The sequence below is a fragment of the Suricata suricatta genome, chromosome 11, assembly GCF_006229205.1.
Source record: "Suricata suricatta isolate VVHF042 chromosome 11, meerkat_22Aug2017_6uvM2_HiC, whole genome shotgun sequence".
NCBI classification, from domain to species: domain Eukaryota; kingdom Metazoa; phylum Chordata; class Mammalia; order Carnivora; family Herpestidae; genus Suricata; species Suricata suricatta.
In genome coordinates this window covers 11,124,818-11,152,024 of record NC_043710.1, presented here as the reverse complement: position 1 = coordinate 11,152,024, position 27,207 = coordinate 11,124,818, and the positions used below count along the sequence as shown (strand labels likewise).

Genomic DNA, 27,207 nt, shown 5'->3' with positions numbered 1-27,207 from the left:
CTGGCCCCTGGAGTCATCTCTGACCTAGTCCACTGGCGTCTCCGAGCCCCTTTCCTCCTCCGAGCCCAGCTGTGAAGCCTGGGTGGCAGGGGGGATGGCGCACGACCCAACCCAGGTGTCCCATGTTTTCCTCTGTGGCGACGTGGGAGGCCTCGCCTTTCCAGGCAGCTGTGCGACTCCTCTCCAGAGCCTGGCTCGGGTTTCTGGGGAGGACAGAGGAGGAGGAGGCTTTGCCTGAAACTTAGATTTCTCAGGGAAAAAGAGGGGAAACAGCTGGTGGAGCACAGGGTTTCCCAGTGTCGGGCTGGGATCCACCTTATCTGAGTTCTCTCAGCAGAAGCTAGAGAAAGCTCGGGTTCTGGGCCCCACCGGTGGGGATTCTGGTTTGGGCCTGGGGCTCTGCCTTTTTTTAAAGTTTCTTAGGAGACCCTTGTGTACTCCCAGGCTTGAACTTGCTTCTTCATTTTTCATTTCGCTCCACAAATACTCACTGAACGCCTGCTGGTGTCAGGCTGTGAGCAAGACGGAGATACTTGCCCATGTGGGACTTTGATTCTGGACGGGGAGACCGTAAAACAACAACTTTTTTTTAAAAAACTGTCAGTTCCAGGGTGCCTGGGGCGGGGGCTCAGTCAGTCGAGCTTCCGACTCTTGGTTCTGGCTCGGGTCATGACCTCACAGTTCGTGAGTTCCAGCTCCGTGTCAGGCTCTGCGCTGTAGCGCTTGGGATTCTGTCTCCCTCTCTCTCTGTGCCTCCCTTGCTCATTGTCTCTTTTAAAACAAACAAACTTTGAAAAACTTTTTAAATGGTCAGTTCCATGGGGGGAAAACCCAAGAGTGAGGAAAGAGGGCTTGCGAGTCCCAGGGTGGGTTGTAGTATTCAATGAGAAGGTCTCCGGAATCTCAGGAAAAGGTGAGCCAAGACTGAAGGATCTGTAGGAGGAGGCGAGGCAGAGATCTGCTGGTAGAGCATTTCAGGTAGAAGGAACCACACATGCAAAGGCCCTGAGGCAGGGGCATGGCCCAGCTGGGGCTGGACAAGCTGGTGAGGGATGTGTGAGGAGACCAGAAAGATGAGGGCTGAGCGGGGTGAAGGAGAGGGGTTGGCAGGTCACACAGGGCTATGTGGGCCTTGCTGGGACCTCAAGTGACTTTAGGAGCCATTGCGAATTTTGGGGTTCTGAGTGGAGGGGTGACACGGTCTGACTTTCCTTCCACAGGGTCCCCACTGTGCCCGTGAAGAACCTCAACGGGTCCAGTCCTGTTAACCCTGCCCTGGCAGGTAAGTGCTTGCTTCGGGGTGGCAGTGGAGGTGATGAGCATTTACAAAAGAGAGAGAATTGCATGAAAGCAAATGTGGCTTTTCGGAGTGGGGTGGGGAGGGCAGGCAGAAGCCAAGCGCGCTGTTGGAGAGGCGCGAACGACACATTTCTGGGGCAGGGGGCAGGCGAGGGGAGGCTGAGTGAGTTAGGAGAACATGTGCTGGGAAACAGGGGGGAGGCGGTCGGGGTGCTGGGAGCTAACTCTCTGCAGTCCGCACTCACCCCCTGCCCTTCCAGGGATCACCGGGATTCTCATGAGCGCAGCAGGGCTGCCCGTGTGCCTCACCAGGCCGCCCAAGCTGGTCCTCCACCCTCCCCCGGTCAGCAAGAGCGAAATCAAATCCATCCCGGGGGTTTCCAACACGAGCCGCAAGACCACCAAAAAGCAGGCCAAGAAAGGTATCGGCCTCCTTATCTTAAGGGGTACGGGAGTCAAAGGCGTGGCCCCAGACGTGGGCTCTGCCGCCATCACCCAAGTTATTACCCAGAGCTTAATACCCTGTGCCTCTGTTTCTGCATCTGCTAAGTGGGCCCAGCTAGCTCCTGTTCTGATGATTATATTAAAGTGGATTATGCATGAATGAGATGGAAACACCTTAAAAAGTATAAAAGCACAGTACAGAAATCTAGAGACATAAAACCACAAAGTGTGACACATGAAACACGATACAGAGGACCATCACTGTGGCCCTGAAATTGAAACAGACTGGGTTCCAATCCTGACTGTGACACTTCCAACTCATGTGACCACAGTGAGTCTGTTTTCTTACCTTTACAGTGGGGTAAAAACTGCTCACAACCAGTATGGGCAGGTGTGCCCCAGATCACACCCATGACAGGGGTGACCACCGTCTGTGTCCCTCCAGAGCCCCGAGGCTGACCATTTGGACCTTCCCGCAGGCACTCCTTCCTTACCCAGGCACAGTCCCGCCACTAGGGGGTCCGTACCTGTGCCCACCCTGGCACCAAAGGACCCTGTCTCAGCTCTGCAGCCGGTCTTTCTGGCTGCTGGTGATTGGTTGTTAAACGTCTTGACGCTCACCCCAGGCCCTCACGCTGTTTCACCGGGACCTCACGCATATTGTGTAATAGGCTCTCCGTGAACAGAAGCCTCATTCTTAGACGCAGGCTGGTGGGAAGGCGTGGCGGTTGCATGATCCGCTTCCTCAAACCCTTGCCCTACTTTTCTACCCCATCAGAAGTTCTCTGCTCAAATGAACTCAGTTGCCCTGTTCATAGTCTGATAGGAAATGACAGGATTTCACACTTTCCCACGCTTCCTGTGGTTATTCATAGCGCATGTTGGGCCCTCAGCTGGAAAAGCGCTAAAGGTCTGTGTGTCCATTAGCTCGTTTAATTGTCAAAGCGACGCTTTGAGCTGGTGCTATCTGCCCCATTTTATAGGCGAGGAAACAGAAGCTAAGAGAAGCTAGGAGGGGTGCCCAGGGAGGCACCGATCCTTTTTAAGGTCATATCATCCTGTCTCCTGCCTTCAGACGGTCCAGCCCCCAAAGACATTCCCAAATCACCACAGCCTGTCAGGATCCTTCCCGGCTGCTGGGCTCCTGCTCCGTCAGTGGCCAAGGAAGACCATCCTGAAGCCGTGGGCAGAGCCTCCTGCTTTCCCAGGAAAATCAAATCGCTTTGAAACCACATTACAGATCGGACAGTACTCAGCACACCGTAAACAGAATGTGATAAGCCTACCTCATTTTTCGTTTTTTTTTAATGTGTAACAGTTTACACAGTGCTGTCGTCTGCTACCTCACTGCATCGTTTGCACATGCCTGGGATCTTTGATTCTATGGAAGAGAGTCCCACTCCCCCTATCTCAGTTAAAAAGTGGGTTTGGTGAAAACAGGCCAGGGAGAATGTCAGGGGAGAGACTGTGGGAGGTAAAGACAGGCAGAAATACCTCTCACCTCCTCAGACACATCGCTCTCTTGTCTCCTCCACCTGCTGATTCCCTTCCAAATTCTTACATGCAATTGCAGAATGAATTCCTCCCCCTGCCTGCTTTGAGCCTGGCTGATAGCTCCCCTCTCCGGCTTGCCCAGCTTGACGAGGCTGTTTGATCCCTTACCTCTGTCTTGGTGGCCCACCCACCACCTTGTCATCCCCCCCAACAGGTAAAACCCCAGAAGAAGTGCTCAAGAAGTATCTGCAGAAAGTCCGGCACCCGCCAGATGAGGTGAGCGCGGGGTGGGGGTGGGGGAGCAGCAGGGCGAGGGTCACCCGCTTCTCCTCTCTAGAGTTTTCCACAGGATGCGGCGGGAGCAGCCTTCCATGTCCTGTGTCCTAGCTGGTAGAGATCTGCTGGGCACTGACACAGGGCTCTGAGGTTGGCCATCCGCAGCTACAGACTGATGGCTGGATTCTAAACTGCCTTACCATTAACAGTCTGAATTTAAGAGAAACAGCATGACAAGCTATGGGAACTGACTTTTATTTCTTCCTTTAGATATTATTATTTTTTTTTATGGAGGCTTGAAATCATGACCCTGAGATCAAGAGTTGGTACTTAACCAACGGAGTCACCCAGGCCCCCTGTGGGAACCGACTTTTAGATGGGCTTGATGTAGACCAGTGGTTCTCAGCCAGAGGGAGTTCTTCGTGGGGAGTGTAGGGTAGGGGGGTGTGGAACTGCTAATGGACAGAGGCAAGGATGCTAAATACCCAGCATGCCCAGGACTCCCCGCTCAGCAAAGAGTTACCGATCCCAAATGTCAATAGTGCCAAGGTTGAGAAATCCTCTTGTAGACTTTCTGAATTCATGCACTGCGAGATCATGACCTGAGCTGAAGTTGGATGCCTCACCAACTGAGCCACCCAGGCACCCCAATATTTATTTTATTTTTGGGAGAGAGAGAACAAGCATATGCAGGGGAAGAGGGGTGGCAGAGAGAGGAAGACAGAGGATCCAAAGCAGGCTCCAGGCTGTCAGCACAGAGCCCAGTTCAGGGCTCCAACTCAGAAACCATGAGATCATGACCTGAGCCGAAGTTGAACACTTAACTGAGCCACCCAGGCACTCCTCTTGTTGACTTAATGAAACAGCAGCCCCTCTGGTACACTTGAGAGACAGTCGCATTGCAAACGTTCAGCTTAAATAAGGGTCTGTCGCCAAGTGTCTGTTTCCTCCACAAGCCACTGGAGAGCACCAAGGGAGGACCATGTCTCATCATAGCTCTCAAGGAGAGGACAGTTTTGTTGGTGAGCCCCGGCTGGCCTGTACCACCACCAGCAATTACTTCAGGAACTTTGCTGCTGTGTAAAGTGAGATAAACCTAGATTTAGATTCCCAGAGGCATGTCTGTATATATCCTGGTTTGTGGGTTGTCTAGAAGAGGAACAGGGACACCTCACCAGATCCTGCAAGAGTCACCGTGGAGTCGCTCCCGGGCTGGGCGAGCGCTGATGGCCTCTCTGCCCTGTCCCCTCCCACCCCCAGGACTGCACCATCTGTATGGAGCGCCTCACGGCCCCCTCGGGTTACAAGGGCCTGCAGCCAACGGTCAAGCCTGACCTGGTGGGAAAGCTGTCCAGATGCGGCCACATCTACCACATCTACTGTCTGGTCGCCATGTACAACAATGGCAACAAGGTTAGTGCTAGCCTGCAGGGCTGCCCCCCGCCCCCTGCCATGGGCCCTGGAGGAGCAAGAGCGTGAAGGCCCTGTTGGGGCGTCTGAGAGGCACCCGGGGGCAGCGGGAGTGAGGATCTTGGCTGTTCTCAGCAGGGTCGGGCATCTACACAATTATAATGTTCACAAAGCCTGTCTTACCCAACTGCCCTCCATCTCTGCCCTGGATATGATGGTCTGAGAGGTGTAGATGTCAGTCCAGGAGAGTTCTTGGCATGGGGTGGGGGTGGGGCGGTGACAGTGTACCCATGGTGGGCGTTCATGACTCCCAGTGTGGGAGGATTTCTCAAATTACCCTTTTTTCTTCAGAGCTAGTGCTTTTCAGTTATAATTCGTTTTCTTTGGACAGTCTCAAAAACAACCTTGATTGCCCCCTCCAAGGCATTAGAGGCTGTTGCCAAAGTATGCCTGGCCGCCCCTTCGAAGCCCACTGTCGGAGGAGGGGAAGGCTGTCCGGGATGCTCACCTGGTCCGTTACTGACGGCAGAGTGGTGTTCCTCCGCTAAAATTAGGATTCCAGGAATCTGAGGCCTCTTTATTTTTCTACTTTTATTTTTTTGTTAAGAGTTTATTACCAAGTTGGTTTCCATATAACACCCAGTGAGCTTCCCCACAAGTGCCCTTCTCCATGACCATCACCCCCCTTCCCCTTCTCCCTTCCCTGTTCAGCCCTCAGTTTGTTCTCAGCATTCAAGGTCCCTCATGATTTGCCTCACTCCCTCTCCCCAACTCTTTTCCCCCGCTTTCCCCTTCCCATGGTCTCCTGTTAGGTTTCTCCTGTTAGACCTATGAGGGCAAACATATGGTATCTGTCCTTCTCTGCCTGACTTATTTCGCTTAGCATGACTCCCTCTAGGTCCATCCATTTTGCTACAAATGGCCAAATCTCATTCTTTCTCACTGTCTGAGGCCTCTTTCGATGATAACTCTCTCTTTACACTGTCCGAGCTTTTACTAAGGCACTGACATCTCTCATGTTCTTTGCTGAGCCCGGAGTACCCATCACTCCCCTATCCCCATGAATTCAAACCCTACTTGCTTCTCCAGACCCAGCTTGGATCGCAGCAGAATTTGACATTTCCCTGATATCCCCAGCTTCTTATTCATTTTCTCCCCAAAACAGTCTGGCTTTTGGGGTCTGCACTGTACTTCTCCTGCTTGTGGGAAAGAGGAGAGGAGAGAATCAGCAGACCCAACCTTGAACCCTGGCTTTCATAACTGAATGATCTTGGGCAAGATTTTCAATCTCTGAGATTTCATTTTCCATCTGGCAAATGGAGATAAAACAATACCTACTTTCCAGGGTATTATTACCATTATTAGTCAAATGGATATCTCCTTGGTATTATAGCTATAATTCCCCCTCCTCCTTCATCTTTATAAAGCCCTGTGATTAAAGTTCCCAGAGTGCTGACCTTGGGCTGACCTTGTGATCTTGGTCTTGGAGAGTTCATGCTCAGTCACTGATGAATGATGTGGTCTGGAACTGGTGCTCACTTTTTTGACCCTGAGTGAAAAGGGTGCACTGGGGCTTTGCATTTTAAGAGGTTCTTTTGGATTTAAAGGGTTTTCTTTTGGCAAGTTCATTCTGTTTGATGAATGTTTTCAAGAACAATCTAGCTCCTCTTTGCATCGATTTCCATGGTGCTTCAGAAATATTTCTCAAGACACCATCCTTTATTTTCTTTGAAGCACGCCGCTTAAAATTTTTGGTGTACACAAGAGGAAACAGAAGGGCCCAGAGAAAAATGAAGTGATTGGCCCGAGGTCATGAAGCAAGTTAAGGCCAGAGCAGAAGTTGGGACCCTGATTCTTGACCCCAAGCCTTGGATTCCTATCCATTGACCACATAAGTGACTGTCTCCATTGCCCTGAATGCAAGCTATTCCTTTAACGTTAGTAGAACTTGAGCTGAAGTCCCCAAATAGCTCCACAGAGGATCCCTGTCCTCCTGAGATGGTGCAGGTGGCCTGGAGAGCTTCTGTCCTGGTTGTGTGACAGCTCTTTCTGCACACATGGCTCCCAGCCCATGCCTTCCTCCTCACCCACCTTCTTCTGGAAAGCCTGGGAACAAGGTCTCTTCCACCCATGCAGGCCGCACCTCGCTGGGCCCCAGTGTGAAGCCATGGCTCCTTATTTCTCTGCATCCAGAGTGTCACCCTGCACCCCAACACAGCCACCGAGCTTTAGGGTTTGCACAGAGCTGCTGGGGCCTAAGCCCTAACTAGTGGCACGTTCTTTCATGGTGCTGTGCCTCAGTCTTCTTCTTGGTAAAAGGAAATACTTTTTTTTAAATGTTTATTTGAGAAGGAGGGAGGGGCAGAGAGAGAGGGAAGACAGAGGTGGGACTTGAACTCACAAACCATGAGATCATGACATCAACCACGAAGGTGCCCCAAAGTGGGAATGACTTTTAAGGCTAATAATGCGAAGGCTAATATCCGTTTTCAGCTGACATCAGGCGAGGCCTACATGACACAAGATGTAAAGTCTGTTATAAGATTTAAGGTGCCTTCACTAACGACTCATTCCCTCCCTTGTTGCTTATGGAGACCTTATCCTCCATCCTTCACAGCCCAGCTGCAGCTCTTCTTTAAGGACCATCTTAAAGTCAGCTTCATCTACTCCAGCACATGGTGCCCACCTACTCTTTTCAGAGCAGCGGTTTCTAAACCTGTAGGAGCTTTAGGGAGCATAAGAGTGCTAATAACGGTTAGAGACGCTACTAGTCATCAGTGCTTCCTATGGCTTCTCTAGTTCAATCCTTCCAACAACCCAGTGAGATAGATACTATTATTTTCCATGTTCTGTAAAAAAGCCGAGACCCAGAAAGGTTAATGAATTTTCCCCGGGTCTCCCAGCAGGTAGGTGGCCGAGCTGAGAATCAAATCCAGAGTTCTCATCTTTTCACTGCTGCGTTCTCCAGCGCCCCACCACCACTCAATCCAGTTTGGTGGCCTGGGGTGGGGCCCAGGCGGCTTTGTTTCTAGCAAGCGCCGCAGGGATCATGATGCTTAGCATTTTGGCAGTGGCTGCTCCCTAGTGCTTGGCTGGGTGTCTGGCTCATTTGGAAATCATGGTTCAATAATGACTCCATGTGTGTGCCCCCCCGACCCCCACCGTGGGCTGCTCTGCCCTTTAAGGACGGGGTCTCTCTTACATGGCCCTCAGCATGGAGCTAATTTGTGGCATTGACTTATTTGGGTGCATTTTGTCCCCCTGGCCTTTTATCTTTGTTTCTTTCCAGGGTTAGGTGGAGGAGGGGAGGGGGCATTGCCAAGACAGTTTCTGATCTGGGTGTCCCTGCCTTGCGTTCTCAGGACGGAAGTTTGCAGTGTCCAACCTGTAAGACCATATATGGTGTGAAGACAGGCACCCAGCCTCCGGGGAAGATGGAGTACCACCTCATCCCTCACTCCCTGCCTGGCCACCCCGACTGCAAAACCATCCGGATCATCTACAGCATCCCTCCTGGCATTCAGGTGCGCCCACGCCAGCCACTGGCTTTTATTTATTTATTTTGTAAGTTTCAATGTTTGCAGGCAATATGTTTGTCTTTTTTTTTAATGTTTAGTTATGTTTGAGAGAGAGAAAGAGAGCATAAGCTGGGGAGGGGCAGAGAGAGAGGGAAATACAGAATCTGACGCAGGCTCCAGGCTCTGAGCTGTCAGCACAGAGCCCGACACGGGGCTCAAACTCACGAACTGTGAAATCATGACCTGAGCCCAAGTTGGACGCTTAACTGACTAAGCTGCACAGGTGCTCAGTAAGTTGTTTGTCTTAATCTGTTCAGGCTGCTGCCACAAAATATCACGGACTGGGTAACTTTTAAACAATGGAAAGTTATTTCTCACAGTTCTGAAGACCGGGAAACCCAAGGTCAAGATGCTGGCAGGCTCACTGTCTGGTTCATGGACATCTATGCCGTGTCCTCATGGCAGAAGGGGTAAGGGAGCTCTCTGGGGACTCTTTTATGAGGGCACTGATCCCATTTATGAGAGTTCACCTTCACGACCTTATCACCCACCCAAGACCCCACCTCCAAATACCATCACCTTGGGGGTTAGGTTTTAACAGGTTAATTTCCAAGGGACACGGATTCTCAGTTTATAGCATTCCATCACTTCTTGTACTTCTTGTAAGCAAAATACATTCTGTCCCAATAGCCCCCAAAGCCTTAACTCCTTCTAGCATCAACTTCGAAGTCAAAATCCAAGGATTCACCTACATACTGTCTAAATCAGAGGTGGGATTGAGACCCCAGGTACAAGTCCGCCTCCATCCGGGAGTCCATGAAACTGAACAGGTTAAGTGGTGGAGCCGTCATGAATGGCACTGGTGCCCTTGTAAAACAGCCCCCGGAGAGCCCGCTCGTCCTTGCCCAAATTGAGGACACAGAGAGAAGTCGGCAGTCTCTGAACCAGGAAGTGGGCGCCCACCAGACAGTGGATCTGCTCATACCTTGGACTTCCCAGCCTCCAGAACTGGATAGATTTCTGTTGTCTAAGCCATCCGGGCTGCGGTGTCTCGTTACAGTGGCCAGAGAGGACTACGATAATTTTATGCTGTGAAAAGTTTCCTTTCCTCCATCTACCCACTTTCACCCCCTGTCCCCATGCTCCGCCGTTGTTCTTACTTTCTCCCGTGCCCCCCAGGATTCTCTGTGCATGTGCAGCAAAGACTGTTTCCAGCCCGCCCACTTGTATGCAGAGGGGGCATATTGTTCTGCATCATGCAGTTTTCAGTGAACAAATATTTTGTAGATCTTCCCATGTTGGTGTGGAGGGAGCGTCCTCATTCCTTCCCAGCTCTGGGTGAGAATCCATAGTATCCATGCACCATATTTATATTCAGCAGTCCCCATTCGGTGGGCATGTGGATGGTTTCTAATCTTTTTACTACAACAAATAATACTGTAATGGGTAACCTTGTATGCACATGAGGGTATCTGTCAGATAATTTTCCAGAAGTAGAATTTCTTTGTCAAACGGTATTTGCATTTATAGTTTGGTAGATGTCCCTTGGCTTTGACTTTTGTGGGCATTTCTTTCCTCTTTTGATTCTTTGAAAGACAACCCTCAGGAGCAAATTGAATCTCATTCTTGACAGTAAATACAAATATTCTCTTCCTTTACACATTGAAGCTCTTTCTAATTGATCCAGGGTACTTACTGGATTTGTTTATTCGGCAAATATCTATTTTTGACCCTTCCTTCTTCCCTCCTCCTTGCCTTCTTCCATTCTGTCTCTTATTTAACAAACATTGGAGGAGGGATTACAGGCCGGGCATGTTCTAGGTGCTGGAAAAACAAAGGTGAGCAAAGCAGACATAGTCTTTTCTCTTCTGAGGTCCCTATTCTAGGGGGGTGAGGGGGTCAGTGCACAGATACATAAATGAGGTATTTCCAACTAGGGTAAGATATGTGGTAGAAATAAAACAGGGCAGGTGTGACAGTCTATAAAAGAAATTAAAGAAAAATATGGTACTTCCTGGATGGACTTACCAACCAGTTAGAGAAAATAAATCTGTATCACCGAACTACAGAATAAAACATGATGTGCACCATTGATAAACGCTATGGCGGGTGGGGGCCACAACACAAGGTCTTCAAAGTCTGAGGAGACCTGGGTTCTGATTCCTGGCTGACTCTGTATTGGCTGGGACTTTGGACAACCACTTGACCTTTCTGAGCTCGGTTTCTTTTTTCTTTTTTCTTCAAAAAAATTTTTTTAATGTTTATTATTGAGAGACAGAAAAAGAGCCTTGCAGAGGAGGGGCAGAAAGAGAGGGAGACACCGAATCTGAAGCAGCTGTCTGCGCAGAGCCCAATGCAGGGATCGAACTCACAAACCGTGAGATCATGACCTGAGCCGAAGGCGGACACCTAACCCACTGAGCAACCCAGGCGCCCCTTGGTTTCTTTATCCATATATCTGGGAACCTCCGTGCGGGGTGGGGGTTGTAAGAATAAGATTGAACATTTGTATGTGCGTACTGTGGTACTGGGCACAGTGCTCAGGTGCTCAGGGCCGGTCACTGGCATTATGTGAGCAAGCTACTCATCAGGGTAAAGAAGAGGTGCTTATGGCTGTCTGTGTGGGAGGTTCTGAGGAGGGTACAGGGCACCAGTGGTTGAGCCTTGAGAGCCATGGAGAAACGGAGGAGGACACAGCAGAGTTGTGGTGGAGAGGAAGTAGGGGTGTTGGAGCCCACAAGGAAGAGTTTCATTTGGGGACTTGGCCATGGTGGGGGATGGGAGGAGGGCGCGTGCAGGAGATGTAGAGGACCAGACAGTGAAAGAGGGCTCTGGGCAGGCCGTGGAAGGACGCCAGCATGGTGAGGGCTGCGACTTTACTTAGGCTGTGAAGGGGTGGGGGTGGGGACTCGCTGCTGGACGCAACCAGCAGTATGGAAGTTGTGTGGTTGGGACTGCGCTCCGGGAAGGTCATTCTGGCACATGAGTGAGGGATGACCTGAGAGACCAGTTAGGAGACCATCGGGTCATGGGGCCTGAAGGCACAGAGGACAAGGGAGAAGGAGATATTGTTGGATGCGAGGGCAGCTGAGACCTTCTGGAATGACTGAGGCGGCCAGTTGGGGTGCTGGTTGGGGTGGTAGGGACAAGACTGACAATACGGGACTCGGGGCGTCTGGAGATAGCTGATGGCTGATCCCTGATAGGAAGTAGGGCAAACATCCGGGTGGGGCAGCCATTTTGCAGGAGGCTCTTTTCCCAGCCTCTAGCACTAAAGAATGGAGAGTGGAGAGCCAGCACGGGGGTGGGGTGAGGGGGTGGTGGTAGTTAGATGGGCCGCTTGCTGCCTGTGTAGATGCCGTGGTTCTTGCAGGAAAACCCACGCTTGCGCCAAGGGAAATGCATCTCTCCGCAGTCAGTGCAGCCCCTCCACAGACAACCCCCTGCGAGTCAGCAGCGGGACCCCCAGTGCTGTGTCCGTCCCTCTCCCTGGAGACTCCAGAGACCACAAGGGCTTGGGGTTTCCAACAGCAGTTTAAAACTCGGAGTTCTGCCTTCATTTCAGAGAACGCGTCCCTGGGGGAGAAACTCTGATCTGGGGGAGGCAGAGTCGTGACTGCTCCACTTGGCGACGTGCAGAGAGCACACAGCCTCGTGGGGTCGGCGCCAGGCGGGCATCTGTGCTGCAGACGGGCAAGTCCCAGGAGGGGGAGGCACGGGCAGAGCCGTGCTGGGAATCTGCCCTTGAGTTGGACAGTCTGGCTTACAAACAGCTGTGGCCGTGAACGTGTTGTAAATGTGGTGTGATTTCGTGTGACTATGAACTTCAGGACTGTCAGGTCCTGCGTCTCCAAGAAGACATTGTTCCCTCTCTCGGCCCAGGGGCGTCTTTCCCTTCTCTGATGTCGTACTTAGGCCGTTTGCTCTGCAAATGATAGATGATCTTGAGCCACACTATTAAAAATATTTTTAAATCACAGTATTTAAAAATCAGTTGGGGAGAGAGAGGGATGCAAAACTTGAGAGACTATTGAATGCTGAGAATGAACTGAGGGTTGAAGGGGAAGGGGGAGGGGGGAAAAGAGGTGGTGGTGATGGTGGAGGGCACTTAAGGGGAAGGGCACTGGGTGTTGTATGGAAAACAATTTGACAATAAAATATTATGGAGGAAAAAAAACAAAAAAAAAACAAAGGAGATTTTCCACTTTCAAAAAAAAAAATAAAAATCAGTTGGGGGGGCGCCTGGGTAAGTTCAGTCAGTTAAGTATCCAACTCTTGGTTTCAGCTCAGGTCATGATCTCACAGTCCCAGAGTTTGAGTCCCACATCGGCCTCTGCACGGACAGCACAGAGCCTGCTTGGGGTTCCCTCTCTCTCTCTCTCTCTCTCTCTCTGACCCTCCCATGCTCTCCTCACCCCTCTCTCAAAATAAATAAACTTCTAAAAAATCAAGTTGGAACCACCATCCACTATAAGAAAAAAATGAAAAGTCTGTGTTTTCTTACAGTTTCTTCATTCATGCATGCATTCAGTCATTCATACATTCATTCACTTTTTCACTCATTTTTTTTTCAGCCAAGACACAGTTACCATTTGTGTGAGAGCCTGTGCTAGGAGCTGCAAGGAATTATCAATATTATATTGGCTTCATCTCGAAGGGAGTTTTTTAAAGGGCTCCACAGACCCTGAGGGTGGCAGGGATGCTTAGAAATTATAGACAAACATTTGTGTGTGGGGTGGGAAGGGGCACTGGGAGGAAAAATCCCTCACTTTTCATCAGCTTCCTAAGGGGGGGCTGGGGACCCTGATTAGGAAGTCTGGCTTCTGGCTGAATTGTGCATCAGTCTCTGTCTCTGCTGCGGCCTGACTGCTTGCAGAATTGGGGTATCCTTGCACCCCGAGTTCACTGCAACATTAGGCACAATCCCCAAGACGGGAAGAAACCTACGTGCCCATTAGTGGATGAATGGATAACGATGGCTCCCTGGCTCCGGGCTCAGAGGTGCTTTTGTTATTCTGAGTACTTTAGAGGTGAAAAGTTCATCCTGTGCCTCAGGAAGCTTGGGCTTAAATTTTGGCAAAGCCTTTGACATTGGAGAAGCCCTGTAACCGCTCTAGGCTGAAAGTTTTCCTCTTTGGCAAAACAGAAGAGCCTGTGAGCAGAGCTGAGGGATGACGGTGTGTGAACATTTACTGAACTCGTACTAGGCGCCCAGTGCGAAGCTCACTTAACCTTCACACCCTCCCTATTTAACGGATGGGGGAACCCACACCCCAAGAGAGGGCTCCAGCCACCACAATCCGAGGCGGCAGCTCCAGGTCCAAGCCCAGGTCTAAGGACTCCAAAGTACAGGCGTGAAACCGCGACTATCTCTGCTGTGTCTAGACGCTTGGACCGTCACTATTGTCATCATCATTTGAATTAGTCATGCCTGGCCTGCACCCCTCCATTAAAAATATCTTGACAAATGCCGTTTGCTGACTTTCTTTCTGCTTTCAGGGGCCAGAGCACCCGAATCCTGGGAAGAGTTTCAGCGCCCGTGGCTTTCCAAGACACTGTTACCTTCCAGACAGCGAGAAAGGGAGAAAGGTAAGAGCAGGATTTGGGGGGGAGGGGTTGGGAGAGAGGATTTGCTTCTATGTCAGGGCCCCAAGTTTTGCGTCCTGCTGTGCACAGACTAAAGAGAGCTGAGTCTCTTTTCATTCTAGATGCACATGGGTAACAAGGTCATATTTGTGTCGTCAGCCATAGGTGAAGGTGGATATGATTAGAATGTTTTCTTTTGCAGGGTAGCGGGGGCAGGGTTTTGTCCTCTCCTGGATGTCACTGGCAATAACTCAGCTATTTTAGTATTTGCTGCTTAGCCGCTGGTCCTGGGACCAACACCCAGTGGCAACTCCTAGAACCTTGGTAGAAATGCAGAACCCTGGGGCGCCTGGGTGGCTCAGTCGGTTACGTGTCTGGCTTTGGCTCAGGTCATGATTTCACAGCTTCTTGGGTTGGGTTCTGCTGTCAGTGCAGAGCCGTCTTGGGATTCTCTGTGTATCTGTCTCTCTCTCTCTGTCCGTCCCCGACTTGCACTCTCTTTGTCTCTCTCAAAATGAGTGAATAAACTTTTTTTACAAAATGCAGAACCTTAGAACCTCCTTCCTTTTAACAAGATCCCAGGTGATCTGACAGCACATTAAAGTTTCGGGGGCACTGCTCCAGGGCAGGGAACTTAATTTGTGAGAGATTACTTTTTTTTAATGTACTTCTGTATTCTTTGACTTTCAGGCAGAGGGAAAAATCATTGGGTTACTGGATTCCCAGCCATTCAAGGTCAGGTCTCGGTGGTCCTATGAATTGTGAAATTAGAGTAAAATCTTTATGTTCACTTTTCTGCGGCTAAGTCCAAAAAAGGATTGGATTTTCAAAACCTTCCCTGATCTCAACAAGGAGAAGACCCATTGATCTAAGGGGGTGTCGTGCCCCTCCTTGTGGGCTGCAGTGGGACAGGAAGTGGGTTTTAGCCAGCTTTCTCCAGGCCCTGCTCTGGAACAACCCCAGTCTCAGAGGCTGACCTCAGTGAATGCTGACTCTCATGCACCGTGCACTCCAGCGGCTGTGACCCGTTTGGCGGCTGTGAATTTGCTCTGTCTGCTCCGTGCGGCTCCGTGTCCTGGAGTCCAGGGGGAAGGAGCAGCCTTTCTGTGGTCCCTGCTCCCTCCAGAATCGGGCAGAGGACCAAGAGGGAATCCGAGGGGAATGGTGTGACCCCAGCGCAGCTGCTTCTGGAGACTTGTCGCTCCTACTCACCTTTCCCAGGCCCCAGCCAGTCAGGCGGCACACAGGGATGGGGCCATTAACTGCCTACAAGGTGGCCCCTGGGGTCACATGGCAAAGGGCACGGGTGTGCTACATTACAGAGGAAGAAGCTGATAGTTTGGAACAGTGAGAAAAATCAGCCACATCTTGGAGATGCACCCAGTGCAGGGGCCTCAGATCAGAAGTCAGGAGCAGTCCTGGTACCTGCTGGCCCCGAGCCCCAGCCCTACAGTCCCAGCCGCTGGTTAAACAAACATGTCCACTGTGAAGTCCTACAGCTAAACCTTGATTCCTCTGGCCAAGAGCTGCCCCTCTCTCTTCCAGGCCTCCATTCTCTTGTTAATGACATGGGGCCCGTAGTGGACACATCAGTTACCTTGGACGCTCGCTCTGAACCACCACCCCATTGGCTTGCTTCCCAGTGAACTGTCCGCCAAACCACGAGACTCCTTTTTGAATCCTGCCACACCCACCTAGTAAATACATTTTTCTTAAAGTTGATCTACTTATTTTGAGAGAAAGAGAGAGCACGGGCAGGGGAGGGGCAGAGAGAGAGGGAGAGAGAGAGAATCCTAGGCAGCCCTCACACTGTCCTCGCACAGCCCAGCGCAGGGCTTGATCTCGCAAACCACGAGCTGACGTCAAGAGTCTGATATCAAACCACTGAGCCACCCAGGCGCCCCGTAAATACTTTCGTCTTTTACCTGCCACCAAGTTAGGTACCTTAAAGCAGAGTGTCTCCCACCAAACTTTTTGTTGAAAAGAAATAAAGTAGAAAAAAACCCAAAAAATCATTCTGATAGCTTTCTTTCCCTTCCTTACAAAGTACCATCTTCTCAGCTTGGCATCCAAGACCTACTACGGGGTGCGGGGCGGGGGCACTGAACCTTCCCCTCTCACTAATTCCTCACCTTTATCCTTCACGTCTGCTGCTCTGGGACCTCAACCTGGGGCTCTTGCACAGTGAGGTAATAAGAGCCTGGTATTTTTAGCCAAATTGGCCTGAGTTCGAGTCCTACTTTTGCAATTTACCAGATGTGGGGACTGGCATAAAGATTAACATTCTGAGGTCTTAGTTTCCAGATCCATACAACAGTGGTGATAATTTCTATCTTTGTGGACAAGATGTTGTTAAGAATTAAGTGAAAGCAGCATTTGTAAAATGCCCCGCATGACAGCTATGGTTATTCTTGCCCGTGCCTTGGCTCACATTCATTTATTGTGTCTACATGTCCTTTTCTGTTAATGGACAATTGGCCCTTAAACAACTCAGGGGGTAGCGGTGCTGACCTCCATCCTCCTGAATCTGATATCCACATATACGTTTAACTCCCCCAACACTTAACCACTAATAGTCTACTGTTGACGGGAAGCCTTGCGTAACACGTATTTCATATGTTATATGTATCATATACTGTATTCTTACAATAAAGCAAGCTAGCCACAAGGAGATATTACTAAGAAAATCATAAGTACTGTACTGTGAGAATATTTACAGTACTGTACTGTAAAAAAAAGACCACGTTTAAGTGCACCGTCATAGTTCAAATCCGTGTTGTTCAGGGTCGGCTGTATTCCCCGCCCCTTCCTTTGACAGTTTGGAAGCATCTTCCTCCATGAATTCTATATGGATCCGCATCTGAGAGTCAACAGAGTCGTGACTCAGCCCACGGACTGTAAGATCAGGCAGTCCTGAAGTCGAGGCCTCCCTGTGCCGTGTACTAGCTGTACGAACAGGGCAGGTCTTTATCTTCCGAGCTTCTTCATGTGTAGGGAGGAGACAATGAGAATACCTGTCTTATCGAACTGTTGTCACTCATACATGACCCAGGACTTGCTACGTAGTAAGTAAACCCTCAGGAGAGGGTCGATCGGATTTCTACCGCGTGCCATTGCCATACTACCGCTGTTACAGCCCACACCTTGGCGATGGCCATTCTTTTTTGAATCCGCGTCATTTTTATCGGGTGCCTTCTTCATGCTGGATAGGGTGTTAGGCAGTTGTCTTGTTCAACAACGATTTTTTATTAATTTTTTAAAACATTTATTTATTTTTGAGAGACAAAGAGAGACCGATCATGAGCAGGGGAGGGTCGGAGAGAGAGGGACACATAGAATCAGAAGCAGGCTCCAGGCTCTGAGCTGTCAGCACAGAGCCTGATATAGAGCTCGAACCCACGAACCGTGAGATCATGACCCGGGCCGAAGTCGGACGCTCAACCGACTGAGTCACCCAGGTGCCCCATAACAACGATTTTTTAAAGTTTAACTGTATTAGAACGCTCTGTAAGCCCGAGCACCTCTCTGGGCCTCACCTATGAAATAGAGACAATAATAGCTCCTGCCAGATCTGCCTCCACGTGTGGTCGTGAGGACCCAGAGAGCAAACACATATGAAATAGCCTGGTAGAAGTCACCCCACTTTAACCATGTCACCGGAGAACTCTGCCACATCGTTAGCTGTGGGTACAATAATACCACGTTCATGGGGTGGAGGGAGCTGGTGGGGGGGAGGGGCACAGCTTCAGAAACTCTTGGATCATGAATGCCTTGAATTCCTAGATCCTGTCTTTTAGCCACAGTTTTGGTAGCTAACGTTTACTGAGATGTGGGTGCCAGGCACTGCTATGAAAGTCCTTGTAACATTTCGCAGATCAGAGCATTACCATTTTGTAAGTAAGAAAATCAAGGCTCAGAGAGGTGACAGAATATTCCCAAGGTCATATGGTTAGTTGGTGACAGATCCAAGACTTTACCTTGCGGCTCCCTGACCCCACCCCCAAACTCTTTCTATTCACGGGGCCACCAGGGACATCATGTCAGAAGACCCTACCATCAAGGCACAGTCTGTGGCCAACCCTGAATGTTTGTCTTTGGTCTCCTGCCTCTACTCGCTTAGGTGCTGAAGCTGCTGCTCGTGGCCTGGGATCGCCGCCTCATCTTTGCCATCGGCACATCCAGCACCACGGGCGAGTCAGACACCGTCATCTGGAACGAGGTCCACCATAAGACGGAGTTCGGCTCTAATCTCACGGGTCATGGCTACCCAGACGCCAATTACCTGGATAACGTGCTGGCTGAACTGGCTGCCCAGGGCATTTCCGAAGACAGCACTACCCAGGAGAAGGACTGAGCTGGAGGGTCTTTGAGCCAGGAGGGGCCGTGGGGACCACAGGCAGGAAGTGGGAGAATCGAGGTGGAAGTTGGTGGTACGTCCTCCCAGCTCCCTCATCTCCCCCTGTGTCCTGTCCCTATCTCCCATCCCTCCCGGCCACAGGGGGGGAGGGAGATTGAATAAGGTGACATCATTCATAAACTTCATCCACCACAAAGGGGACATGGGATGAGGGCCATCCTCAGTCTGTTCCCATGGAGTTTTCGGTGCTGGGTAGGCAAGAACCCCCACCCCGACCCCCCTCAGTAGGGGGCATGGTCAGCACACCTAGGGTATGGACAGTGCACAGGCACTCCATACCCTGGCCTTGTGAAGCCTGAGGTTCAATGCCTCAGCTGGCTTCTTGCTGCTTCCACTCTGCTTTGAGAGCGGAGTTTCTGCTTTTCTCTCCTCCTCCGGAGGCGAGGAGCTCTCACTGTGCAAGATTGGGGGGCAAAGGGGTGAACCGCTAAACTGTTGTGACATCAGATACCGATGCCTCGGTGTGCAGCGAGGAAGCGCTTCTCACCAAGAGTGTCCGAGAGGCAAAGGCTTCTGGGAGCACCCTCCGCTCTCATAACGGCCCTTGGCCTCTCTGGGCCCTCCCTCCTCACATCTTCGACCTGTCCAAAGAGGCATCTGGGTCTTTTGTGTGGATGGACGGACTCTGGGACTCCTCCCCGGGTTGGCCTCTCATGACGCGTCCAGCCCCTCTCTGATCAGACCAGAGTCGGCATGCCACTTAGCGTCTGAATCGTCCTCAGGGAGAGGAGCCCATAGCCTTCTTCCCAACTCATCCCAGACCAGCTCAAAGATTCCATGAGTTCCATCAAGTCACTGTGAGTAGAGCCCACGCCGGGCTCTGTGCCATCTACGTATGCGCATGTGTGTGTGCGTGTGTGCGTGTGTGTGCACCCCTGGGCCAGGTTGGTGGACAGTCCCACCCTGTCGTCCTTTTTTGTTTTTTTCAAACTCTCAAACTCCAGCTCTGAGGGGGATCAAACAGTCAGGCCGCGGTTCCTTGACTTTCTTCACCCTTTGCCAACCCATTCCTACAGTAAACTTGGACCCGGATGGTAACAATCTTGGATCTTGCTAGATGCCCCAGGGAACAGTGCTTGGGGAGATGTGTCAGGTGAGGGCTGGACTGACCCCTTTTTAGATCTCTTTCAAGATTGGATCTAAAACCAGTCCATCCAGTCTTGTTTCCATGAAGCTTCGATCTGTCCCCATGCACACTTGCTAATCCGAGCCCCTCATCTCTTGCAGATGTATCTGGAGCGCGGAGGGAGAATCTTAGCTCATCCCTAACAGGCGTGGGACCACGTCATGGTCCAGTCCAGCCTGCATTTGGGTTCTGACCCAAGACTCTGCCCCCTCCCCAACATTCCTCTTGCTTTTTGCTTCCCTTCAGGAATGAATTGGGGGTCAGGGAGGAGAGAAGGGGGATATCAAGAAAGGAAACCCAGTTCCCCCTTGGAAAGTGGGTTCTTTGAACTATGTGTTTGGGGGAAGTTCCTCTGGATACTAATTTGAATTTATATACCTCATGTTTTGGGGGTTTGACGTATATATATCCATATATATTTCATAATATTTGGAAGGTTTTTGATGCTAGAAAAATGGAAACAAAGGAACCTTCAGAAACGGTACTTATGTTAGAATCTGAAGCCAGGCTTTCCCAAGAACTGGCTGCATAACCCCTTGCTGTTTGCTATAGCCATTTTGGCATTGGTGTGGCCAGTGGATTCACCCAAGTGTCACCAGTTCCTTGGGAGGTGCTGGCGCTGACCCTTTCCTTGTTCTCTGAATGGCTGTCAGGTTGCTGACTGGCCCCAGCAGAGGGAGCTCTGACAGGAAAAATCGTCCCTGACATCTCCGTTCCCATCTCTTGGGTCAGCTGGCCACCATCTTCGCTCACCAGCGGACCAGGAGATTGGGCCCGAGTCCACTGCACCGCAGGGCACAGTTTCCTGCCCATCGGGAGGAAATTCTTGAAGTCGATGGAAGAGACATGGCAGTGGCGTTTGATATCACACCCCTTGCCCTTTGCCAGGCCGCCCTGTTCCAGAGGTCATGGAAGAGCCTCACTGTGTACCTAGTACCATCTCTAGCCTTCAGCACCCAGGTCAAGTGTCTGTTGCTGAGCTTCTCACCCACAGGAAACAGATCAAGGGTCAGTGGGTAGAAACACACAACTGTGGAGCAGGAGGTGGGGAAAGAAGGAAAATAAGCTGTGGCAACCGGCCATGGGCAGCCGGGGGAGGCTGATTTCCTTGCACTGGCCAGAAGGTAGGGGCAGGGAAGGGGACAGCCAAGACAAGAAGGAAGGAGCTTCAGAATGGGTAAGGCTAGCCAGGGGTAATTCCCCTTCAGGGGCAAGTCTTCATGCCTCCAAGACCTCCCCCTAGGATGCTGACCGTGACTATAGCTGCCTTCTTTTCCTCCCCGAGGATACTCAGTAGGAGCAACCTCCTCGTGCTGCCCTTCTGTGGGACTTTCTGGGCAGAAGGATCTGGAATTTTAACACTGTGCCAGGCAAGGCAAGAGATGGGGGTGGTAGGGAGACGGGGGAGGCAGCCTTCGCCCTTTGTGCCAGCCTAGAAAGGCAAGGTCTCGGAGGAGGTGAGCACCCCGCCAGCAGAGATCCTGAGCACCCACCCCTGGGACACGGGACATTTCCCCAGCAGCGTTGTTCCCGCTCTGTTTGCTGGGCTGCACAGAGCACCCCATGCCCTGCCTGGCATGGCCAGACCACCAGCTGCCCGGTTTCTCCCTTCCTGAGTCTCTGGGGAGGACAAATGGGATTGCAGACAAACTCTGTCAGATGCCCATCCCTTCGAGGTTAATTGTGTATATGTGGTTGTGCGTGCCTTTGTGTTTCATACCCTTCCCTGCCCGACACCCCCCCCCCCCCCGCCACCGTTTTGTAGAACTTGGACCTTCTCTGTGGTTTTATACTTGGTCAAAAGTACGCGTCCTGGTATTGCACTGTTGTGTGCATGAGAGGGGAGGGGGAGGCCCCACGTGGTACAGGAAGGGGTCCCGACCCCTCCCTTGTCCGTGGTCACTGGCATTTAAGAGGGGGTTTTCTGGGAGAGGGGAGGTGAATGTCAGAACGTAAATCCCTGTAACCGGTGTGTCGTGAAGTCCTTTGGTGTTGCTCTGTGGGAGGACATCGCCACCTGGTGCTCATGAGGTGTATGTGCAGAACAATAAATGGCAAATGAACAACGACACGTTGCTGTTCCCCTTCTACTTTTTGTGGGTCAGGACACCTAACTATGAGGTATTTGGGGCACCTCACCCAGTCTGGGAGCAACCACAAGCCCTTGCACTGATTAGGGATGGGGATTCCCTTTTTTCTTCCCCCCCGCCCCCCATATCTTTTCCACCCACACATTTGACCCAGGGACCTGGCCTGATTGCTTGTTCCTCTCAAGAAACAGACCGCATGGGAGGGGAAATGTAAGTGAATCAAACACGCGAATGTTTGCTATTTACAGAGCGCTCGGCCCAACGACGACACAGGGTAGGTTTTGATCGTTGACGGGCTGCTGTGTATCAAATGGTATCCATCATCCCGATGCCCACACAAACACAAACACAAAATGCAAATGCAAAGCTGCCTTTGTGACCCACACGCATCTCTATTTCTGGAAGTCTAGGGGCTGTGGCTTTGGTGGAAGCCGGGGCCAGTCCTCCCACGGCGCCCAGTCCAAGCTCAGGGAGCAGGAAAGCAGAGCCTGTGACTGTGAACTCTCCCCTCTCCAGGGCCTGACTTTGCAGAAACGATGATTGCAAACGGCAAAGCCCTGAGTTCTCATTTCCTGTGGATGTGCAGCCAGACAGAGGGTTCCTTAAGTATGCATTTTTCATGCATAGTTACGTGTAATTCTGTGAGAAACAGAAATGTGCAAAGAGTTTTTATTTCCAAGGGCAGTTAGTGCAAAGTCTGACAGCTTGTAGCTGGACCGTTGTCTCTCCAACTCTGTAATCTTGAAGGCATTCATGAGGAATTTGCAGAACGTGGTTGGCTCAGCTGAAATTTACCCACAAGACCCCCAGAGGTTTAAAAGAATATTTTAATGCTTAAGAGGCAGGGTTCAGAGAAGAGGGTGTAGAAATCAGTGCCTGTGGCTGGGTGGCCGGGGGAGCAGGGCTCACCTTCTGTGACTCACGGTGGGACTCACGGTGGGAGGTGGACAGGGGGCCCCTTCCCACCTTCCCACAGGCTGGGATGTTCAGGCTCCTCAGAGGGACTTATGTGGACCTAAGCTCTCGACTGTGAATGTTAATGAGGCGAAGACAGATTATCCTTCGTGAAAAGGAACTCATTAATGACATTTGACTTGGTGAAGAGAGGTAGAAATATTAAAAAGTTTGTGGGGAAGGGGTGCCTGGCTGGTTCCATCAGTAGAGCATGTGACCCTTGATCTCAGAGTCGTGAGTTTGAGCCCCACATTGGGGGTAGAGTTTACGTAATAAAAAAGAAAATATTTTTAAAAAGATGTTGTGGAGAAGTAATAATAGACTCACCCTAATCATTATAATTTAGTAAGATTGGTATTAAAATTGGGCAAAGCTCCAAATGCCAGGTAGCGGGCATACACCCCGCTAGATGCCTGAGGGAACTCAGCCTGGGACTGAAATACATGTGTCAGAGAGGGTGCTGGGTGCCTTTTTTTGTTTCATTTAAGAACAGGGATTTGATCATGTCAGTCCTTTTTCTGCCAGGAAAAAAAAAAAAAGCAAAAAACAAAGGTAGGATACATAATTGTGGTTTCTTCTCTGTCTTGGTTTTAGGGTGGAAATCATACTTGGGTGTGGGCTTACTTCAACTTCTTGCATTTTTCCTTGTCTCCTAACCCTAGAAAAATGCAGACTTTTTGTTGGAATGCAGTGTTTGTGTGTCTGTGGGTATGGATATGTGTGTGTGTGTGTTTGGGGGAGCTGGGGGGTTGTGGGTGCATGCACGTGTGTCTTTGGGGGTGTGCACATACAATACCAGGAGAGGAAGGGGAAGGGCCACTCATGGAAAAAGAAAGGGTGGTACTCTGGTAACAGAGACCGAGAAAATGTAACGCTTGTTTTACCCAAATCTGCAGCTCCATAAATCAGGTAGGTAGTTGTGGGTAAGAATTACAGTTACCAGGATCTTTTCCAATTTTCACTCTTTCTTTCCTCACGCCTTGTCTCCAAACCATCCCTTCTCCTTTGACTTCCTGATAGATTATAAATTAAAATCTTTTTTAGAAGACTTGACCACACTAGTCTGAAGGCCAAGAGTGGGCTGGTCTGAGTAAGTCTAAAGTGTGATTGGAAAGTTGGAAAATGTGGACTTAGTAGAAACAACATCTTTCTGCTCAGACGTGGTTGGAAGGACCCAGGCCATCAGTGCAGAGCCCTCTAAGCTGAAAATCAGTGGCCACATGGGACTTCCTATGTCTTCAAGGGGATCAGTCAGCCTCCAGGAGCATGAAATCCAGAGAGATTAAAACAACAACAACAGAACAGAGAGAGAGTAACACACACAGGCAGAAATTCTTATCGACCTCAGATTAAATGCATGTCTCCAAATCCAAAGATCAACATGCTCCCTCCTCTCTTTTCACGTATAGATATTCAGATGAAGAGAACCCATGACACACCCTTTGTGTTTTAGCCCCTACCCGCAATGACTTGTACCCTCCTCCCCTCCCCCAACCCCCATCCACAGAGCTCTCTGTTCATGTCCTGGCCCAGGGCCCTAAGGAAGTCAAGAAGTTATACCTGCTTTTTGTTGCACCTGCCACTCCAGCCCTCAGGCAGGCAGAAGTGGAGAGAGAAAGAGGGAGAGGCATGCTTGTGGCTCTAGCCAGAGATGTGAGAAATGTTTCTTGGGACAGATTTAGGCAGGACTCTGCTCCGGCTCTCTGTCGGGAGCATCTTCAGGCGCTGCAGTGCCCGGAGCCAAACTCTGTGTCTCTTCCTCCAATGCCTGGTATCCCCTCTTCTTGTACTTCCGGGTGCCGTAGATGGCCAGAGTGACGGCGGCTGCCAGGACAGCGGTGACCCCCACTGTGACTCCAGCTGCCGCCCCTCCTGACAGACCACTGCCGTCCCCATGGATGACCTTCATGGCCCTACGTAGCTCTAAAGGCTCCCCCAGCCTCCACTGGTGGGTCTGGGAATCCTTAATCCAGGAGCTCGCAGTCTCGCCGTTGGTCACCATGACAGTATTGGTGGCAGCCTGACTCATCAGGGGTGGCCTGGTGTACGGTGGGAGCCTGACAGGGGGCAGAGACCCTCCTGTGAACAGCCCAGCCTTGACACAGTAGGACACTTGGCACCCATCACTGATGAGGGCGAGGTGTTCGCTGAAGCCCCCGGGACACTTTCTTAGAGAAGGTGCCTCTAAATCTCTGGATATGGCAGTATTCACCAAGGGGTTCCCGACTGCGCAGCTAAAGAACCCGCCAAAGGGGACCGAAAACCTATAGCCCAGCTCATAGTCCTGAGAGGCACATACCTTGAGGTTTTCAAAAAGTCTCAGTGGAAAATAGCCAGCTGGGCATGACTGTGCATTCGTCAGAGGGTTTACGCTCTTCCCGCTGAAGAGGCCGCCGAAAAGCAGTCCTGAGTTTTCTGGTACCTGTCCACTGGCCACACACCAAAAAGCCCTAAATTCAGCCTTCGCCACCCGGAACACATCTTCGCACACCGTCTTGCAGAAGACGAGGAGGGTGCACTTCCGCAGGCACTCCAGGTGGCTGTAGCCCTCCTCGTGGACCTGGGACAGCAGGTGGACTCGGGAGTAGCCAGAGGGGCAGGAGAAGTCGCCAGTGAGAGGATTTTTCTGCTCCAGGTTTTGGCAGAGTTGGACAAACTCCTTCCCAGAGAGCTGGGTGCATTCCTGATAAACTCCTCCGAAGGAGAAATTGGTCATTTTTCCCTCACAAGAGCCATCATCAGTGTTGGCCTGAAAATTGAAGTTGGGCGAATTGACATCTGTGCATCCGGGGTAGGTGTTGAAGGTGTAATAGTGTCTCACGGCAGCCTCCACTGTCCTGGACAGCTTCTTCACGAGTGGCCCTGGCAACTCGGGCAGCATGTTGGGGTTGATGAAGAAATGCAGGGGCAGGCCGGCGCGATCGATGGCCACCAGGTGGTTGGTGATGCCCTGTTGCCAGGCCTGGAGAGTGATGCCTGGGTAAAACGGAAGCCCTCCGATGCTCTGCACCCTGGAGTTGGTTCGGTTGGAGAGGTAGCTCTTGGTGAGGGTGTTCTGCGAGGTGTACTTGTCCTCAATTTTGAAGTTCACGATGTCCATGAAGGCAGCGCCAGCGGACGCAGTCAGGGCAGTGCGGCTGCTCTGGCTGTCCTGCAGGAAGGAGGCTCGGATGTAGTCCTCCTGCATGAGGGCAGCCCCGGCATCCACGCTGGTGATGACGTGGGTGCCATAGTTGAGGACCAGCAGTTCTGCCAGGTAGGCGGCCATCCGTGTCTGGTTGTTCTCCAGACGGTCAGAGATGTCCATGAGCTGCTTCTTAAACCCCCAGCTGAGCTCTGAAGCTGGGTTGATTTTGACTGTGTAGATCAGGTTTCTCACCTGAACCCGGGTCGTTATGGTTTGGTCGTTTACTTGAAGGGTCTTCATCTTCTGGAAATCAGAGGAGAACTTGCCGTTGACCTTGGAAAAAAGGGAGAGCTCCAAGTTGATGGAGTAGGAGGTGCTGCTCTGGTAATTCACCCAGGACTCCAGGATTTCAGAGTTCATCTCCAGGTTGCTCTGTTTCTGGGCGATGCTGATGATCTGGTCGGGGATGATGTACTGTCCATCCTCCGTGGTCCTGCAGCTCCTGTAAGTCAGGTCCATCACCTGTCCCATGTCCACATTCCGCAGGTTATCCCAGCCCCCTCCTGGTAGAACTTCCAGAACAGGTAGTTTTAAGGCATTCTTGCATTTTTGAAACGTATTCTCATCTGTCTCACCCAGAGGCTTGTCCGTTTTAGCCCAGACCACCAGGGCCCACAAGAGGATAGCAGTCCCGAGGCTGTTCATGATTCAGACAGCCCCGGCCACACGCCAGCCCTAAGCAGTGGCCAGTGAGCTTGGCGCAAACCGAACAGATGAGAAAGAAGGCAGTTGATACAAAACTCATACAGCAGCCCTCCTAAAGCCACTAGTTCCTCTTTGGGCTGCTCTAATTGCAAAATGGGGAAATGAGAATCAAATGGAATACTAAGGTCCATAAGGACTTTGAGAAAATCAGGTTGTACTAGCTAAATCCTTACCAGTTAACCACCCTCACTGCAGCCCCCTCAACCCCCAGCCCCAGGTTCCTTACTCCGCAGCTGTGGTGGGCTCTCAGAAAAAGTGCGACCGCATGTCTTAGTGCTTCCTCCATGGCAGATTTCCGGCTCTGAAAGAAAGTTTCGTTTTGCTTTTTTTCACTCTCTTGATGTTTTAGTTTCCTGGACTGCTCTCTCCTGGGACTCCAATACCAGTTTCCTTTTACTGTAAATGCAGAGGTGAATGGTAGCATCATCCTTGCTGAGGACACGCTGCCTCCGCCTTACCTAGGCTAGTAGCTGTAGGTCAAGGCCAAGGGCTGGGTTTCAAATTCACCTGAGGGTAAAAGCAATTCACACACAAAGAAGAAGTGAAAATCTTGGACACAAGTCCTGTGGAATTCCACTGTTACAAGCCTAATAGTCCAGGCTTTGGAGGTGCCATTTCCTGAAGCAGAGCTGAAGGGACCTGAAGCAGATTCTGTGAATCTCAGTCTGCCTTGTGCTCAGCATTCAGAGTGAAGGCAAGCG

At 51.0% G+C, this 27,207-nt stretch overlaps 2 protein-coding genes across 3 annotated transcripts in view; one reads left to right on the top strand and one right to left on the bottom strand.

Moving 5' to 3' along the window:
• DTX4 (deltex E3 ubiquitin ligase 4) overlaps nt 1-21,641 on the top strand; it is a 36,327-nt gene extending 14,686 nt beyond the window's left edge. For both annotated transcript variants that reach the window (XM_029914691.1, XM_029914690.1), the window contains 7 exons: nt 1,221-1,282; nt 1,560-1,721; nt 3,452-3,513; nt 4,774-4,926; nt 8,286-8,447; nt 13,941-14,030; nt 18,148-21,641. In XM_029914691.1, coding sequence (XP_029770551.1) covers nt 1,221-1,282; nt 1,560-1,721; nt 3,452-3,513; nt 4,774-4,926; nt 8,286-8,447; nt 13,941-14,030; nt 18,148-18,381 — 925 coding nt within the window. In that variant the 3' untranslated portion in view covers nt 18,382-21,641. The remainder of the gene's footprint in view (nt 1-1,220; nt 1,283-1,559; nt 1,722-3,451; nt 3,514-4,773; nt 4,927-8,285; nt 8,448-13,940; nt 14,031-18,147) is intronic.
• Nucleotides 21,642-23,927: 2,286 nt separating this feature from the next.
• Nucleotides 23,928-26,764, bottom strand: MPEG1 (macrophage expressed 1). Its single transcript, XM_029914896.1, has one exon. The coding sequence runs from the start codon at nt 26,444-26,446 to the stop codon at nt 24,293-24,295; it is 2,154 nt and encodes a 717-aa protein (XP_029770756.1). The 5' UTR covers nt 26,447-26,764; the 3' UTR covers nt 23,928-24,292.
• Nucleotides 26,765-27,207: the final 443 nt, after the last annotated feature.